This window comes from Aethalodelphis obliquidens, unplaced genomic scaffold (assembly GCF_003676395.1).
Source record: "Aethalodelphis obliquidens isolate GAN/ISIS:26980383/991018 unplaced genomic scaffold, ASM367639v1 scaffold38, whole genome shotgun sequence".
NCBI classification, from domain to species: domain Eukaryota; kingdom Metazoa; phylum Chordata; class Mammalia; order Artiodactyla; family Delphinidae; genus Aethalodelphis; species Aethalodelphis obliquidens.
The window spans coordinates 19,090,438-19,110,604 of NW_020837982.1; the positions used below are offsets into that span (position 1 = coordinate 19,090,438).

The 20,167-nt window shown below is 47.5% G+C and overlaps 1 protein-coding gene across 4 annotated transcripts in view; it reads right to left on the reverse strand.

Moving 5' to 3' along the window:
- Positions 1-20,167, reverse strand: part of USP22 (ubiquitin specific peptidase 22) — a 34,681-nt gene that overhangs the window by 14,161 nt on the left and 353 nt on the right. For 2 of the 4 annotated variants that reach the window (XM_027131320.1, XM_027131324.1), the window contains exon 2: positions 3,429-3,561. In XM_027131320.1, coding sequence (XP_026987121.1) covers positions 3,429-3,561 — 133 coding nt within the window. Of the gene's footprint in view, positions 1-3,428; positions 3,562-19,717; positions 19,734-19,832; positions 19,855-20,167 lie in introns of those variants that run through there. The other 2 variants (XM_027131322.1, XM_027131323.1) reach the window with 2 other exon arrangements.

A 20,167-nucleotide genomic window follows, 5' to 3' on the forward strand; every position in this document is an offset into this window, starting at 1 on the left:
CCCCAGCCCCACACAAAACTTCACTCCACACGGTCAGCAACCTACATCACAGCTAAAAGTATAAGAACTCAGACACACACGGGTAAGCGTCCCGACCTCAGGTTTGACAATGGATTCTTAGTCTGACACCGAAAAAGCATGAACAACCAAAGGGAAATGCTGTTACTGCACACTCAAACTACGGCGCAGTGTAAACATTATTTTTATATTCAGTGGGAAACCAAAGAACGTGTGCCTCGCTTTATTGAGATCGCTGCTTTATTGAGGTGGTCTGGAACCGAACCCACAGTTATCTCCAAGGTCTTCTGGTATCCAAAAGAAATGAAAACGTATGTCCACAAAGAAACTCACACAGGCATGTTTATAGCAGCATTATTCATAAAAGCCAAAGGTGGGAACCCAAATGTCTACCAGTGGATGACTGGATAAACAAACTCTGGAATATCAACACAAAGGAATGCTATTCAACCACAAGGAAATGAACTGACACTTCATGAACCCTGAAAACCTGCCGAGAGACAGAAACAGACACAAAAGGCCGTGTGTTGTATGATTCCTTTTATATGAAATATTCAAGACAGGCGAATCCACAACTGAAGACAGATCAGCGGATGCCAGGGCCCGGAGAGGATTACGTAACAGAGACATGTATTCTTCGAGGAGACGAAAAAGTTTTGAAAATAAAGAGAGATGGTATTTCCACACACCACATGGCAAGTGACTAAATGCACTGAACTGTACTGGTTGAAATGGTTAATTGTGTGTTCTCTGAATTTCACCTCAATATGGAATTCAAAAACCCAATGCAACACCTACAGTCACGGCAGTTCCTCCAGAAAATTATCTCACAGTCAAGATAACCAAGGACAAAGGCTTGACTGCATCAGGACTAAAGGCTGAGCAGACAGTCAGTGGTCCCGTGGTACCCAAGGCGGGGCTGGTTCCAGGACCCCCGCGGACACCGGGATCCAAGGATGCTCCAGCCCCTTGTAGCAAATGGTGTGGCATCTGCACAGAACCTACATCCTCCTACACACTTTAAATCACCTCCAGGCTGCTTTACCTAATACAGCGTGAATGCCACGTAAGTAGCTGCCTGGACCAGACAAATTCAAGTTTTGCTTTTTGGAACTTTCTGGAATTTGTTTTTCGATCTGAGCTTGGCTGGATCTGCAGGTGCAGAACCCATGGAAACAAAGGGCCAGCTGCCCAGGAACCCAGCTGCCTGGATGCCGGTGAGACGCTCCCAGGAAGAGAGGAGGCCGTCAACCCACTCACCCGGGAACCCCCGGCCGACAGGCACCAGGCAGGCGCGTGTCCCCCTCCCTCCAGCCACAGGAGGATCCTGAGATGGAGGGAAACGTCACCCGCTCAGAGGGGAGCCGATACCCCCTCTTATGCCCACATACATCCTCACACCCTCTGGGAAAACTAAAATAACGCTTCCTAGAGGCAGACACAAAGCTAAAAGCACTCCTTTCACAGCCTCTGTGGCTCACGCAGGCAACATCCACGGGCCCCTGTGTCTCGACATCAAACAAAAACCTGTACGAAACTAAGGAGCACGAAACCAAATCTTACTCAGTGACCTGGATCCCAACATCGTCCCCCGCACAGCAAACCGGCCGGCAGCGGGTCAGGACGGGCCCTTCCTCCTGGGGGCCACTTCCGCCACGTCACACCAGGCAGGGTCACAGGGCAGGTCGGACAGAGGAGCAGAAGCTTCGTCCTCCCACAGGCCGCCAGCAAAGACCCCATAGCTACCGACGTGCTGGTTTTAACTGAACACTCGCAAAAAAGCAAATACTCAGACGAGACTCCCCGTGGGCCTCTCACGCCCCTCCGCTTAGAAGCCGCAAGCCCTGGGAGAAATCCTTCTAAGCGTCCACGTCAGGCCCCAGGGTTATTCTGCGGGGCTCCCAGAGGCAGGACTCGGCCCAGGAATCACGGCCCCTTGGCCCTCAAACGTCAAGCCGCCGCTCTGAGGGGCTCTAGGGGTAACGGGGAGCAGCTCGAGACGCAGGGCCGGGGCGGGCGATCCCTTCCCTGGCGGGGCTCCTCTCCCGTGCCCTCCCCTGCCATGTGGACACAGAAAGCTAAGCTCTGGCTTTGTTAACACACACGCACACACACGCTCACACACACAGCCTGCAATAAACTCCTGGGCTCTCCCACTTTGTGGTTTTGTCTCTTGAAGAAAACCTTCTAAAACTTATTCATTCTGGCCAAAGTAGAGGCAGAGTTTATCAATCAGGTTGATAAAATTACTAAGCACACAAATTTCTCGAGTGACTTTTGTAGATGATGCTAGGTAACAATAAGATTCTCAGCCCTTTGCAGCGCAAAGGTGTTTCCAATTTTCCATGACCCTTTTAACCACACAGTATCACAGCCCCGGTGTGAGAGGAGCCTAAGCGGGTCTGGTCCCAGAATCAGATGGTATTAAGCACAAAGATCTACATGAACTCACCACCACAGAATCCCACCACACCCGTCCTGCCCCATCAGACCTTCCCTCTGGTCCCTCGTGGGGAAGGGGGACGGAATTGCTGACCCCCGCCCTGCCGGGCAGCCGCTCACCCACAGCCTGTGAAGCACCACCAGGGCCACCAGCTCTCCTTCCAAAAAGGCCACTTAGCTCCTGGTGACAGGCAGACCCCCAGCACTGGCTGCAAGTTCTCAGCTGCAAATGAAATGAGGCCCGACCTCCGGAGATGACCGAGTTTGAACGAGCCCATTCCTACTACTTAAAAGGCCTGAGACTATCTTTCACTGGAAGGCTAGGTCACACCAAGTTACGTTCTAGAAGAGGGTCTGTGGTCTGGACCTTCTGAAAGTGATTTTCTTACAGATATCCTAACAACCTCAGCATCGTCTGACAGAAAACACAATCCTCAACGAGGGAAACATTTAGTGACAACGGTCAGAAAATCAAGCCAAGAGCAAAACTCAGCTTCGCATCGCCTCTGGAAGGCACTAGTGTCTGAACGTGAAACGTGAGCTCCCCTCAACGGCAGCCTCTCTGCAAACACTGACGACACTGCAAACCCGTTACAGAAATCACTACGTTCACCCAGTACCCCCCAACCCCACGCTGACACCACTAACCTAAGGCTGCATTTAAGACCTGCGCAAATTTCTGCCTGATCTAATACCTAACCGCGCTTTGCAGAGAGAAAGATGAGTCTCTGATGCTCCGTTAAAGAAAGTCACCATTCAGGGTTATACGACTTTATGTGACCTCAGGCACGCTGGGCACGTGCCCCTCTCGTGGGTTCAGTGTCTCTCTTTCCTCTCCCCCTGGAGTTCCACGAGGAGCACAAGCTATTTCAGACAAAGGTGGACTCCCGAGAGAGTGGAAGGTCAAATTCGCAGAACGAGAGTCGGGGAGGTGACCCCAAAGCCCAGGAGGCGTCGTGCGGTCTTACCCAGGTTGTGCCTTTTCGACTTGGCGTGCTCGTGAATGTGTTTCTTCGTGAAACAGCCAAAGAAGACGCAGTGGAGGCACGAGTGCAGCCGGTTCAGGTGGACGCCGCACACGTGACACACGCACGACTTCGCCTGAAATGCAGAAGAGAGAGTTAGAAACCAGGGGTTCTCGGAAACACCAGGGCAAGGTGATCCCAACGGGCGCAGCTCGGGAGGAAGGGAAAGCCCGGATCTCCTCTCAAGGTCTCACTGCCTAAAAGGTCATTTCGTTGATCCTGTCAGTTGCCCCCCAAAAGGCACGTTGGCCATTTAGCTCAGAAGTGGCTCCGTGTAAGAGACCTCGGCCCCTTCTCCAACTCAAAGCCGCTCAGACAAAGCGCCTGGAGCTCCAGGAGCTGCCAAGGTCCTTCCGCATCCAACGGGGCCCCCAGCCCCAGGACACCTTTAACCTGCACTTCACTTCCAGTTTCATATTCCAGGTTCCAAGACCACAGCAAACCTATAATCCGTCAATCCAGATGAATATGAATCAAAGCAATACACAGAAACAAGAAAAAGAACGGCGTGTGTCCGAGAACCAGACCACGGAAACCTAAAGTTCTAACCTCAGCGATTAAGAGCACCATGGTAGACAATTCTCGTCCCCCCGAACCACCCAGGACGCCCGGCACGACAATTACACCCGCGCCAACTGTGAACCCCTGCAGGCCACCAACTTGAACTCCCAGCCCCTGCGATGACACCGCACGACACAACCCTCTCGCTCTGACTGGGGTGCAGGGAGCCTGGGGTGAAGGGAGGTGGAAGATGAACAGGGCCTGGGAGGTAGGGTTAAAACAGAAAAGGCCCAGAAACAAAGGACAGCAGCACAAACGTGACACGGACACGGGCGCCGGGTACTGGAGCGATTACGCCCTTTGGTCCTCACGGCCAGCCCCGAGGAAGGCCGCGAGCCCTTCTGACATGCGTCTGCTGGTGGCCACACAGCGGCACGTGGGCTAGGACCTCCTGACCCCGCAGGCCACGCTCCCCCACGGAGCCCAGAAGCAGCCCCTCCGAGCCTCACTCTGCACACACAAGACCCAGGCAGGAGCCGCCCGGGGGTCAGGCTGACCGTCCACCCTCGATGGCAGGCGTGGAGGGCATGGCCTGAGGACGAGGCGCAAACCTCTCTTCACGTGAAACTCGAGTCACAGTTTTTCCACCAGGGGAAGCTGCACAGAGACTTCGTAGAAGAGCAGAAAGTGGCACAGGGGAGCTGGGGGAGGCGTGTGGATGCTCCCTCAAGACGAGAGCCCCGAGGCTGGAGCACGGGTCTGAGGACAGGCACACAGGGTGGCCAGACCACCAAGTTCCTCGACGCCAGGTGCTCAGCTTGAGAAACACAAATCCTCACGGGCAGCCACAGGCCAACAGGCCCTGTCCTGGAAGCACAGCCTCAGGAAAACCTCACGCCCAGGCTGATCTCCCACCTCCACGTACAACTTATCTCTGGATCCAAATGCAACTCTGATCATTACCACCGTATTTCTTCTTGACTAAGAGCCACTCTCAGGACTCCCCTGGTGGTGCAGTGGTTAAGAATCCGCCTGCCGGGCTTCCCTGGTGGTGCAGTGGTTGAGTCTGCCTGCTGATGCAGGGGACACGGGCTCGCGCCCCGGTCCGGGAAGATTCCACGTGCCGTGGAGCGGCTGCGCCCGTGAGCCATGGCCGCTGAACCTGCGCGTCCGGAGCCTGTGCTCCGCAACGGGAGAGGCCACAGCAGTGAGTGGCCCGCGTACCGCAAAAAAAAGAAAAAAGAAAAAAGAACAATCCGCCTGCCAATGCAAGGGACACGGGTTCAAGCCCTGGTCCAGGAAGATTCCACATGCCGCGGAGCAGCTAAGCCTGTGCGCCACAACTACCGAGCCTGCGCTCTAGAGCCCACGCACCACAACTACTGAGCCCACGTGCTACAACTACTGAAGCCCGTGTGCCTAGAGCCCGTGCTCCGCAACAAGAGAAGCCACTGCAATGAGAAGCCCGCGCACGGAAATGCAGAGTAGCCCCGGCTCGCTGCAACCAGAGAAAGCCCACATGTGGCAACAAAGACCCAACGCAGCCAAAAATTAATTGATTAAATAAATAATTTTAAAAAAAAGAGTCGCTCTCAATGGCTAGTTATTTACCTTTTTTTGACACCAGCAAGAGGTTATCTCTGCAAACCCTGTATGGTCAAGCCCCAACGCAGGCCTCGGCACAGGGGGCCCGTGTGTGTCCTCGGGTGGCGCAGGGTGTTCCTGTGGATGGCAGGATGTCCAGCGACATCCCTGGTCTCCACCCTGGGTCGCAGGGGGCGCCTGCCCCCTCCCAGCAGGAAGCCCTGCTCTGGGACAATCCCACAGGAGTGCGAGGGTCACTGGAAAGACTTGTCTAAAATGCTGCGACGCTAGAAACAGTAGTTGTATCACCTGTTTATTCTTCCAATGAGCTATCTAAGGAATTCGCTAACTCTAACTGTCCTCAGTAACACAAGGACGTTTTTATTTACTTATTTTTTAACACAGGGAAATTTTTAAATTACATTAATGGTTACTTGATGTGTAACAAATGATGCTTCCCAGTACCCGTGAAATTTTTCTTTTATATAAATACTGTTAGGAACAGATTCCTGGAAGCTGTTTACTGCTCACTACAGCTACAGATGTAAAGATTAAGAGGTATTCCTTATTTTTATCACTCAGGATATATTAAATGTGTGATCGTAATTTTATTAAAATTCCTCTACGAACTTAAAAAGAAATCCAATTCTGTTTATATAATTTGAGAAAGAATTCAGGACTAGCATTACCCTGAAAATACAGACAAATCAGGATAAGTGTATAATTTTAACACATCATTTTTTCGCCTTAAAACACACAAAAGCTTTAAAAACAGATCAAAATTAAGCCCTGAATTTCAAATGTAAATCTGTATCACCTGTTCTCTTGCAGAACTTCACAAAAGAAAAATCTGCCTAAAGAAGAAAGGCTTCAAGAATTTTAGCTGCACAAAAAAAGAACTACAGAAATTAAACAGAGGCAGATGGGCTACAACCAGAAACAAAGAAACTGGCCACATCCTGAAACAGATGAGGGAAAAGAAAGCCCCAGATTAAACACACACACACAATCTGACTAAACCTTTTCCACATAAATAAAGCCCATGCTCAGGACTCATTTTAAGGCCGTGAATCCGATTTTATAACTAGGGCTCCACTGACAGGCAGTCCCAAGCACAAACCTATTTTCCATAACCACCAAGGACGCGCCACCTGCCCCAGGCGGAAACGCCTGGCTTAGCTGGTGCTTCGGTGAACGGCAGCTCCCACAAGCCAGTGACTCCAGCATGATGGGCATGAGGAGGGAGGGGAGACAGCTTGGGAATTCCCGCTGGGCAATTCTGGCCCTATCTGAGCACAAAAATGAGTAGCGGAAAGAATGGGTTATATGCACTGTACAAAAAAAGAATCCCCCAGGTCCACTCTGAAACCGACACTGCACACACACGCTGCGCAGTCTTCTTCATAGGAGGATTCCACCTACCGTAGTAGAAAAGACTACAAAGCCTTCATTTTATAATCAGCATAGTAATAGCTGATTCACGTAAAAAAAAAAAGGGGGGGGGTGAAAAAATACTGGGTCATTCACAATAGTTAAAAGGTGGAAACAGCCCAGATCTCCATTAATGGATCAATGGATACACAAAATATGGTGTATCCACACAACGGAGTACTACCCAGCCATAAAATAAAACAAAGTACTAATTCACGCTACCACGTGGATGAACCTTCGCAACACGCTAAGTGAGAAAAGTCAGACACCAAAAGTCACATACTGTGTGACTCCGTTTATATGAAATGTCAAGCATAGGCAAATCCAGAGAGAGACCAGAGATCAGAGGCTGCCGGGGGCTGGAGGGAGCGTGGAGAGCAGGTGACACGGTTTGAAGCTTAACAGAGGCAGCTGGTGACTGTACAACGCTGGGAACTCACTGGTATTTTAAAGTGGTTAATTTTTGTGTGAATTTCACCTCAATAAAGAAAAAAAGTACATCAAAGTATTCACATGTGTGTATACATATGCACGTATGTATGTATACTGGGGTGCTGGATATTTTCAAAGTATCACCCCAGAGACTACTCCTGTTAATTAAACGGGAAAAGGTTATGTTTGGCAACAGAGAACTCTGGCCAACACGGCCTTAACCAAACTTAACATCCTCAAAAGGAAAAGCTTACGAATCCAGATAGATGTACAGCTGACCCTTGAACCACACAAGCTTGAACTACACGGGTCCACTTATGTGTGGATTTTCAAGAAACATACAAAAAATATGTGTGTAGAACACTATATGCAAGACTTGTAGTGAAGTGGACAGCCTATCCTCACATAGGCATAAGGTAAGGGATGTTTAATGTAAAATATTCATTTCTTACTGTTTTAAAACTTTGCTTTCAAAGAATTACCATACAGTGTGCGCCCCTTGCTCCCGCTCTCCTCGCAATCGGAGATACTGCGTATCAGTCTATCATCACGGGTAACTTTTTAATTTAAGAATGTTTCCAATACGGCATTATGAACATGACTGCAATGCTGTGTACCACAGACATTTTACAATCATTCAATCATTACTGTACAAGCTACTGTACTGATTTGATTACACTCAGCTACCATAAAGCAATCACACTGCTACTTCTTTGTTACCAATACAGAATTGCTCTACCTATAGACTAATATGAATTTCTTTTTCACATTATCTTTTCATTTCTGACGTTAGCTCCATCCCCCAACCTCCATCAACAACCTATGATTTAATCAATCACACCTGTGTAATGATTTAATCACTGCCTATTTTTTAAATAAATAAATTTATTTTGGCTGCATTGGGTCTTCGCTGCTGTGCGCAGACTTTCTCTAGTTGTGGTGAGCGGGGGCTACTCTTCATTGCGGTGCGCGGGCTTCTCATTGCGGTAGCTTCTCTTGTTGCGGAGCACGGGCTCTACGCACGCAGGTTTCAGTTGCAGCACATGGGCTCAGTACTCGTGGCTTGCGGGCTCTAGAGCGCAGGCTCAGTAGTTGTGGCGCACGGGCTTAGTTGCTCTGCGGCATGTGGGATCTTCCCAGACCAGGGCTTGAACCCGTGTCTCCTGCATTGGCAGGCGAATTCTTAACCACTGCACCACCATTAATCGTGACTATATAATGAAGCCTCCATAAAAACCCTAAATGATGGTTCAGAGGGCTTCTGGGTAGGTGAGTGCATCACTGTGCTGGGGGGTGATGCACCCCAACTTCACTGGGACAGAAGCCCCTTTGCTCAGCACCCCCCAGACCTCAGCCTACGGATCTCTTCATCTAGCTGCTCACCTGTATTCTTCATAATAACCTTTATAATAAATAGGTAAACGTACGTAAATGTTTCCCTGAGCCTTGTGAGCCCGAGAAGGGGAGAACAGCCTTGTGACTGGTGTCTGAAGTGGGTGCATCCTGCGGGACTGAGCCCTCAACCTACAGGATTGGTCGCCAACTCCAGGTCAACGAGTCAGACAGTCAGATTTGTGTGACGCCCAGCTGGTGTCGGCTGAGACTGGAGAATTACTCGGTCGCGTTGGAAAACATGCCCAAATAATTTAGCTGGAGCATGAACTTCAGACTCAGACTGACCTAATTTCAAGGCCCAGACCTGGCATTTAATCAGTGACCTTGTACAGGGCAGGAGACTTAACTGCCAAGGCCACCTAAACTGCACCGTGAGTTCCAAAACGAAATTACGTGAGAGATGCTTTATAAAACGCAAAATGTTATGTAAATACAAAGTAGGATAATCTTAAATGAAAAACAGGTGAGCCCAAGAGCCGTGGAGCCGCCCAAGGTCGAAGGGCACACACCTGGCAGAAGCAACCCCGCCCCTGCCCCATCACCTCCCAACTGTCCATCACAAGTACCTACAAGAAGCCATCGGATTATCCTAGAACCTCATTTAACCTGTTGCTCCCACTGTCCTCCCCAGAACTGCTAACAGGTGATGAAAGTGACGGACACACCCTCCTCTACAGGTGCTGCCGGGTTAAGATGAGGCAAGAACAGGCGTCTGTGAGGCAGGTCACCTGTCTCTGGAAACCTCAGCTTCTCAACATCTGCTTGACACCTGCCTCCTCAGGTCTGGGCACTCAGGCAGCAGGACCTTCAGGAAAGACACAGCACTGCTTCAGATCTCGCCTGAGGGCTCAACTCAGGTCTGATGCAGCCTCTGAATCGGCCACCAATTTGCAGGAAACAGAACCAAAGATGAATTTGTGCCCCAAGCCTGCAACCAGCAAATCCAGACCCGGCAAATGATCCCGGCAAAGCCGCAAGCTCTTCAGCAGATGCCATGTGCAGACCAGGGGTGAGGCGACCGAGACAGATCGGTACAGCCACGAGGGGACCCCACGCAGGGACGAAAGGCTGGGAGAGAGCTGAGCAGGTGAAGCGCGGGGTCGAGGGCGTGAGGTGTTCTGTGAAGCTCGCAGTGGCAGACGCTTCTCACCTCACCTGCTGCACCAAGTGCAGACCTTAATAAATAAAGGCCTGGGCTTCCTCTTCAAACCTGGAACCACAGCCAGGAACCATGAGGGAAACAGACAAACCCACATCGAGGGACGTCCTACAAAACACCTGAGCGATACTCCTCAAACCTCCTCAAAACCGCTAAGGGCGTCAAAAACAAGGCAAGTCTGAGAAACTCTCACACGCACAGGAGCCTGAAGAGACTCAGACCAAATCTCAGGTGGGATCCCAGAGGGGGTTCTGGGACGGATCAGGGAAAAACTAATCAAATCTGAATAAAGTATGACCTTAGTTAATAATAATGTATCAACCTTGGCCATTAGCTGGGACAAAACGTACCAGAGAAATGTAAAAAGTTAACAATCGAGGAGATGGGGGATTGATAACAGGACCTCTCTGTATTTTTTTAAAATATTTATTTATTTGGTTGCGCGGGGTTTTAGTTGCGGCAGCAGGCTGCTTAGTTGCGACATGCGAACTCTCAGTTGCGGCATACATGTGGGATCTAGTTCCCTGACCAGGGATGGAACCCAGGCCCCCTGCATTGGGAGTGCAGAGACATATCCACTGCGCCACCAGGGAAGTCCCTCTGTATTATTTTTGATAACTTTTCTGTAACTCTAAAACTACTCTGTTATTAATTTGCATAGAACTAAATACACACACAGATGAGCGCAAGTAAAAACTGGGGAAATAGGAATAAGTGGGCTGATTGTATCGATATTGACTCGTGGCTGTAACAGTGTATTAGTTTCGCTAGATGTTACCATCAGGGGAAACCAGGTAAAGGTCCTCTGCTATATATATATTTTTCAATATTTATTTATTTATTTTTGGCTGTGTTGGATCTTCGTTTCTGTGCGAGGGCTTTCTCTAGTTGCGGCGAGTGGGGGCCGCTCTTCACCGCGGTGCGCGGGCCTCTCACTATCGCGGCCTCTCTTGCTGCGGAGCACAGGCTCCAGACGCACAGGCTCAGTAGTTGTGGCACACGGGCTTAGCTGCTCCGCGGCATGCGGGATCTTCCCAGACCAGGGCTCGAAGCCGTGCCCCCTGCATTGGCAGGCAGATTCTCAACCACTGCGCCACCAGGGAAGCCCGGTTCTCTGCTATTTTTCACAACAGCTGGTCAATCTACAATTACCTCAAAAGAAAAACTGTTTTCATTTTAGATCTTCTACTTGGAATGGCCTGTCCCCTACTTAGTATGAATGCTGCAATGCTTTGTTGTGATGACTGGGAAGATCCAATTCATCAATAAATAAAGCAAAAGTCAATTCTGCAAAGCAAGAAGTTTTGAAAAGGAAAAAAGTTTACTTTAAAAAAAGGACATATCTAAAAAATGAACTAAAAAAAAAAATGATGGACAGGAGACAGCTCTCTGCAGCATTCTCATCACCATCACGTTAAGTGCCTGGCAGAGTCAAAAAATACTAATTTAGTCACTGGTGGAGCCAGTAACGCTGGACTTTTCACAGCTCTCGGTCTACCACCTACCAGATGCTGTGTCCGGTCACTTCAGGTATTTTGTCTAAGCCAGTGACAGCTGAACTGTTACTCTCCAAAGATCACTTCTACTAAAAATTTCAAACATAAGGGATTCATTCAGACCTCAGGAGACAGATCTCAGACTCTAGAACTGAAGCAACATTGATAAAAAGAGATGACCTGTAAGAACCCTAGAATAAATCTTCTTCTAAAACACATAGTGGGGACTTCCCTGGTGGCGCAGTGGTTAGGAATCTGCCTGCCAATGCAGGGGACACAGGTTCGATCCCTGGTCCCAGAAGATCCCACATGCCACAGAACAACTAAGCCCGTGTCCCACAACTACTGAGCCTGCACTCGAGAGCCTGCAAGCCACAACTACTGAAGCCCACACGCCTAGGAGCCCGTGCTCCGCAACGAGAAGCCACCGCAATGAGAAGCTCGTGCACCGCAATGAAGAGTAGCCCCCGCTCACCACAACTAGAGAAAGCCTGCGCGCAGCAACGAAGACCCAACACAGCCAAAACTGAATAAATTAAATTAAAAAAAAAACACATAGTAAAGTAACACTGACTCAAGATAAATAAGGCCATTTTCCACCTGAAATGACCTCCCTTTCCACACCACAACCAAAGGCTTGAACCATGCTTCTAAAATACTGACTACCCAGAAACAGAAAAACAAATATGATATCACTTATATATGGAATTTAAAAGACGACACAATGAACTTATCTACAATACAGACTCACAGACATAGAGAACAGACTTGTAATTGCCAAGGGGGAGGGAGGGATGGAGTGGGAGTTTGGGATTAGCAGATCCAAGCTAGCATATATAGGATGGATAAACAAGGTCCTACTGTGTATCACAGGGAACTATATTCAATGTCCTGTGATAAACCATAATGAAAAAAATATGAAAAAGAATGTATACATGTGTGAATGTAACTTTGTTGCACAGCAGAAATCAACACATTGTAAATCAATTAGACTTCAATAAAATAAATTGAAAATAAAATAAAATGAAATACTGACTACAAAAGCTTCCCTCCTCTTAGGCAAGTGTTCATAGGCTAACAAGCTATACTGTCCCTTTGTAATGATACAAAATGGAAGTTAGGGCATTCCACTTGTACTCTATGAAAGTAGGTTATCTTAGACTTTTATATTTTACACTTTTTAAAAATTTCTCTACTCTGTTTCCCTTACATAAAACTGCACTTTTTAAATGCATCTCAGGTTTGTATCAAGTAAACAAATCACATTTCAATCCCTCAGCAAACCAAGACTCATGCAGTTAAAAGGGTCTTGCCCAAGATTATTCCTTCTTAAAACTGATTCCCAGGCTTAAGTTTTACAAATTCTAGTAAATCCTCCAAACTGAAAGCCTGGGGGGTGGGGGGAGAGCAAAACACACAATGCCATTTCCAGCCAATGGAATATTAATGGCACAGTTCAACAGAGTGAGATCTGTATGCATTGGGAACAAATGAAAAAAGGAAACAGTATACACAGCACGTATATTTACAAAGACAAAAATGTATAACTTTGCTGTATATGGCTTTGAAGTGTTCTCTGTTTTTTTTTTGGCGGTACGCGGGCCTCTCACTGTTGTGGCCTCTCCCGTTGCGGAGCACAGGCTCCGGACGCGCAGGCTCAGCGGCCATGGCTCACGGGCCCAGCCGCTCCGCGGCACGTGGGATCTTCCCGGACCGGGGCACGAACCCGCGTCCCCTGCATTGGCAGGCGGACTCCCAACGACTGCGCCACCAGGGAAGCCCTGTTTTTTTTTTTTTGGCAGTACCACTCGGCATGCAGGATCTTCCCCAACCAGGAATGGAACACGTGTCCCCTGCGTTGGCAGTGTGGAGTCTTAACCACTGGACCACCAGGGAAGTCCTGAACTGTTCTCTTTTTAAACACTGAGAACATATTCATACCATCACTTCTGCAATTACTTTTTAAAACTATGTGGATTCATGAATTTTAATCTTTCTCAGTAAAACCAACATCTCAGCATCTAGAATTATTTACACATTCCTTCACGTATGTTTAGGCTACAATTATCTTATGTGTAGGAACTGTCACTGGACATCTACAAATACTGTAAATTTTAAGGCAGGTATTTAGTATCTTGCTGTTTGACACCTACTATTTAAATGGCCTTTAAAAATTATGATTTCAATTCCTCAAGATAGAAACCTGGGCTTAAGAGTTAGTTGGCTCTGACTCAACAACAAAAAAACAACCAACCCAGTCAAAAGCTAGGCAGAAGACCTTAAGAGACGTCTCTCCAAAGAAGACATACAGATGGCCAGGAGGCACGTGAAAAGATGCTCAACATCACTAATTGTTAGAGAAACACAAATCAAAACTACAGTGAGGTACCACCTCAAACAGGTCAGAACGGCCATCATTAAAAACTCTACAAGGGTACTCCCTGGTGGTCCAGTGGTAAAGAATCCATGCAGGGGACACGGGTTCGATCCCTGGTCAGGGAACTAAGACCCCACGTGCCATGGGACAACTAAGCCCACGCGCCACAACTACTGAGCTCACGCTCCTCAACGAGAGAGCCCGTGGGCTGCAAACTACAGAGCCTACGCACCCTGGAGCCCCTGCCACAACTCAACTACAGAGAGAAGCCCGCGTGCCGCAACGAAGACCCGACACAGCCAAAAAAATAAATTAAATAAATATTTTTTTAAAAACCTCTACAAATAATAAATGCTGGGGACTTCCCTGGTGGTCCAGTGGCTAAGACTCTACGCTCCCAGTGCAGGGGGCCCGGGTTTGATCCCTGGTCAGGGAACTAGATCCCACATGCCGCAACTAAGAGTTCACGGGCCACAACTAAGATCCAGTGCAGCCAAATGAATAAAAAACAAATAACAAATGCTGGAAAGGATGTGGAGCAGAGGGAACTCTCTTACACTGCCGGTGGGAATGTAAGTTGGTGCAGCCACTGTGGAAAACAGTACGATGGTTCCTTAGAAAATTAAAAATAGAATTACCATACCATCTAGCAATCCCACTCCTGGGCTATACCCGGACAAAACTACAATTTAAAAGGATGCTATAGGGCTTCCCTGGTGGTGCAGTGGTTGAGAGTCCACCTGCCGATGCAGGAGACACGGGTTCGTGCCCCGGTCTGGGAAGATCCCACATGCCACGGAGCGGCTGGGCCCGTGAGCCATGGCCTCTGGGCCTGCGCGTCCGGAGCCTGTGCTCCGCAACGGGAGAGGCCACAACAGTGAGAGGCCCGCGTACCGCCAAAAAAAAAAAAAAGAAAATATACAATACACAGAGAATCCTAAAGATGCTACCAGAAAACTGCTAGAGCTAATCAATGAATTTGGTAAAGTAGCGAGATACAAAATTAATGCACAGAAATCTCTGGCATTCCTATACACTAATGATGAAAAATCTGAAAGTGAAATTAAGAAAACACTCCCATTTACCACTGCAACAAAAAGAATAAAATATCTAGGAATAAACCTACCTAAGGAGACAAAAGACCTGTATGCAGAAAATGATAAGACACTGATGAAAATGATAAGACACAATTAAAGATGATACAAATAGATGGAGAGATATACTATGTTCTTGGACTGGAAGAATCAACATTGTGAAAATGACTCTACTACCCAAAGCAATCTACAGATTCAATGCAATCCCTATCAAGCTACCACTGGCATTTTTCACGAAACTAGAACAAAAAATTTCACAATTTGTATGGAAACACAAAAGACCCCGAATAGCCAAAGCAATCTTGAGAACAAAAAACAGAGCTGGAGGAATCAGGTTCCCTGACTTCAGGCTATACTACAAAGCTACAGTAATCAATACAGTATGGTACTGGCACAAAAACAGAAATATAGATCAATGGAACAGGATAGAAAGCCCAGAGATAAACCCACGCACATATGGTCACCTTATCTTCGATAAAGGAGGCAAGAAGTGGAGAAAAGACAGCCTCTTCAATAAGTGGTGATGGGAAAACTGGACAGCTACATGTAAAAGGATGAAATTAGAACACTCCCTAACACCATACACAAAAATAAACTCAAAATGGATTAAAGACCTAAATGTAAGGCCAGGCACTATCAAACTCTTAGAGGAAAACATAGGCAGAACACTCTATGACATAAATCACAGCAAGATCCTTTCTGACCCACCTCCTAGAGAAATGGAAATAAAAACAAAAATAAACAAATGGGACCTAATGAAACTTCAAAGCTTTCACACAGCAAAGGAAACCATAAACAAGACCAAAAGACAACCCTCAGAATGGGAGAAAATATTTGCAAATGAAGCAACTGACAAAGGATTTATCTCCAAAATTTACAAGCAGCTCATGCAGCGCAATAACAAAAAAACAAAAACCCAATCCAAAAATGGGCAGAAGACCTAAATAGACATTTCTCCAAAGAAGATATACAGATTGCCAACAAACACATGAAAGAATGCTCAACATCATTAATCATTAGAGAAATGCAAATCAAAACTACAATGAGATATCATCTCACACCAGTCAGAATGGCCATCATCAAAAAATCTAGAAACAATAAATGCTGGAGAGGATGTGGAGAAAAGGGAACACTCTTGCACTGCTGGTGGGAATGTAAATTGATACAGCCACTATGGAGAACAGTATGGAGGTTCCTTAAAAAACTAAAAATAGAATTACCATACAACCCAGCAATCCCACTACTGGGCATACACCCTGAGAAAACCATAATTCAAAAAGAGTCATGTACCAAAATGTTCATTGCAGCTCTATTTACAATAGCCAGGATGTGGAAGCAACCTAAGTGTCCATCAACAGATGAATGGATAAAGAAGATGTGGCACATATATACAATGGAATATTACTCAGCCATAAAAAGGAACGAAACTGAGTTGTTTGTAGTGAGGTGGATGGACCTAGAGTCTGTCATACAGAGTGAAGTAAGTCAGAAAGAGAAAAACAAATACCGTATGCTAACACATATACATGGAATTTAAGAAAAAAAGAAAAAAAAAGGTCATGAAGAACCTAGGGGCCAGACGGGAATAAAGACACAGACCTACTAGAGAATGGACTTGAGGATATGGGGAGCAGGAAGGGTAAGCTGTGACAAAGTGAGAGAGTGGCATGGACATATATACACTACCAAACGTAAGGTAGATAGCTAGTGGGAAGCAGCCGCATAGCACAGGGACATCAGCTCAGTGATTTGTGACCACCTAGAGGGGTGGGACAGGGAGGGTGGGAGGGAGGGAGATGCAAGAGGGAAGAGATATGGGAACATATGTATATGTATAACTGATTCACTTTGTTATAAAGCAGAAACTAACACACCATCGTAGAGCAATTATACTCCAAAAAAGATGTTAAAAAAAAGATACATGCAAGGGCTTCCCTGGTGGCGCAGTGGTTGAGAGTCCGCCTGCCAATGCAGGGGACACGGGTTTGTGCCCCGGTCCGGGAAGATCCCACATGCCGCAGAGCGGCTGGGCCCATGAGCCATGGCCGCTGAGCCTGCGCGTCCAGAGCCTGTGCTCCACAACAGTGAAAGGCCCGCATACCGCAAAAAAAAAAAAAAAAAAAGGAAAAAAAGAGATACATGCACCTGTATGTTCATAGCAGCAGCACTATTCAAAATAGCCAAGGCAAAACAACCTAAATGTCCATCAACGGATGAACCGATAAAGAAAATGCGGTACGTATATACAATGGAATACTACTCAGCCACAAAAAAGAACGAAATAATATCATTTGCAGCAACATGGATGACCTAGAGATTATCATACTAAGTGAAGTCAGAAAAAGAAAAATACCATATAACATCACTTATATGTGGAATCTAAAATATGGCACATACGAACCTATACACCAAACAGAAACAGACTCACAGACATAGAGAACAGACTTGTGGTTGCCGAGGTGGGGAGGGAGAGGGATGGACTGGGAGTGTGGGGTTGGTAGATGCAAACTATTACATTTAGAATGGATAAACAACAAGGTCCTACTGTAGAGCAAAGGGAACTATATCCAGTCTCGTGGGGTAAACCATAACAGAAAAAAATATTTAAAAAAAGAATGTCTATATGTGTAAACTGAGTCACTTTGCTGTACAGCAGAGATTGGCACAGTGTTGTAAATCAACTATACTTCAGTAAAAAAGAAAAAAAGAGTTAGTTGACTCTGGACTGAAGAGAAAATGGGAGATCTAAAAAAATATGGAATCAGCCCACTTTCTTCCACAGGGTGCCCGGTCCATAGTTCTTTAAATAGTAGCATTAAGCCCACAAAGGCAGAAACAGAAAAAATGCTGGAGCAGACAAGGTCTGACTTCTGTGCCTGAGAGCATCTAGAAACAGTCCCTTCTCTCCAGCCCCTTTTCTCAAACAAAAAACCTCTCATAGATTTTCTACACAAAGGGTTGCCTTAGTCCCCAAATTCTGTGCCAAGAAACCTTCAAGACGGTTTCCTGTCCTCCAGATTACTGTCCAAATTAAACCAAAATCAGTAATCGTCTGAAAGTGCCAAAGCTTCTCCACTTTGTGGTGACGTACTTTGGTAAAAATATTTACCACGGCTACAAGAAGTGCTCCGTATTTTTGAGGACAAACTGCTGGAAAATTTTAGAATCACAGAAACCGTTCAAGAAGACAGAAGGGATTATTTAAAACAACATTACCTGTCCCTCAAAGTGTCTTTATATTCAAAATAGAACACAGACTGGATTAAGTTATAAAAAACAGAAGAACTGAAAATTCCTGATGTCTTCATTTCCCGTTTCCATTTTCACACACAAACCCTCAAGTGGTAAGACACATGCCAGAGACATCCAGTAGCTCTGAGTCCTCAATCGGGGAACATTTTTCCGTTCAGAAAATTATCAAATCTGATCACGCTCTTCTCACTGTGTCCATGAAAAGAAAAATCAAAGTTTGGATATAAAAATCATAAACCACCTCTACTTAGAGGAGACGGAGTTTTAACCCCTGTAATTTCACTGTAGTTGAGACCTCACTGCAGCTTCTTTGAGCAACCTCAAAGAAGCTTAACTTAGGTTGAAATATTTTATAGACAACTTCCTGGTGTTAAAACCAAACTACTAAGCCTGCACATCTGCTGAGAAACCTCTGCAAACTGCCAAACGTGCCTTACTCACTGTTCACCATTCCTCAAACCAAATCCTCTTTGGCTGGGACACTAGGGTTGTAGAAATGCACGTTCAGGGAATGACAGATGGAGGACATAAGGGTTCACTGCTGGGATACGACCATAAAGCACTGCAGCAAGACAGACCCGAGTTCGGAAACAGGTTCTCACACCACTTGTCTGTCTATAGCTCAAGTTCTTACTAGTGAGTAATACAGACGTGGTTCATCAGCTTTCAAACTAAGCAACTGACATTTGAAGATTAATCCAAGCCACATATGAGCAAAAAAGAAAAAGTGATCCTTTCCTCAGGAAATTCGGCAAAGTTAATGATGGGTTAAACTTGACTCAAGTTAAAACTTACAGGGGTGGGGGTTGACAAGGAGAGAAAGAGTAAAAAGGGCAGGGGCTCCCGCCTCAACCCAATGTGGAGATGGGTCACATGCATACTGACCAACAAACAATATGGAGCAGTAACACGATTATCTCCTGAAAAAGTTATCAACTAGGCGATTTCATTTTAAGGGCACAAAATTCCACCAGCAAGAATCTCACTCCCATCCTCGTAGAAATCTGTTTCATCTCCGATTTAAGTTCATCCTAACAGGCAGTGCTTCCCAACACCAATACTGATAAAAATAAAGAAAACTGGTGCTTAACATTCTCTACATGCTCAGCAGATGTTAGTTTTCCCATAAAAAATGCTACTCAAGGTGGACACTGCCTAACACAGCGCCTGCCCTCAGGCTGCGAACTGTAAAATCGCGTTACACGGTAAAAACAGTTTCTTCAGGTAAGATAAATAATGTCATTTTCTGATTTCCAAGTCACTAATAAGCCTAATCGCTTAGATGGTACCTACGCCCGAAAAACAGGACACTGTGTACCGTTCCCTCAGTACCTCAGGGAGGCGCCCCAGTCCCACCTGCCTTTAGACAGTCCTTCCTTTAAACCCGCTCCTGCGCAGCCACAGGGGACCCCCTCCCCAATCCCCGCCGCGCTGAGAAACACGCGACTCTAAGCGGCAGAGCCGGCTAGTTTCTAAGACTCGCGGCGCTCTGCACCCGCGCCCGTGCACACCTGGGGGAAGCTGGCGCGTCCCGGAACGTCCCTGCGGAACCTGGGCCCGGGGGCGGCCCGCACTCAGAGGGCGGGGCGGGCGGCCCTGCGAACTCTGGGCGCTCGGCGGCTGTACCCGCATCCCGGTGACCCCGAGCCTCCGACCCAGCAACCCCCAGGCACCAGCCAGGGCAGCGGAGGCTTTGCACAGCGTGGGCGGCACAGGCCTCGGCAGCTGCGTCCTCCCCCTCTCAGCGCCTCCATCCCCGGCCCCACCCCGCCCGGAGGGTCCCTAAGACACGCCCCGCGCTGCAGCGTCGGGGACCCTCCCCCTCCTACCCGGCAGCTCCGGGAGAGACCGCCCCCCCCGCACGCACGGCCGCGCCCACCCCGCCCCCGCCCGGCGTGCAGGAGGTGGGGGAGGGGACGGCGAAGCGCGAGTCCCCCCCCCAAAGCAGAGCCGCGCTGCAG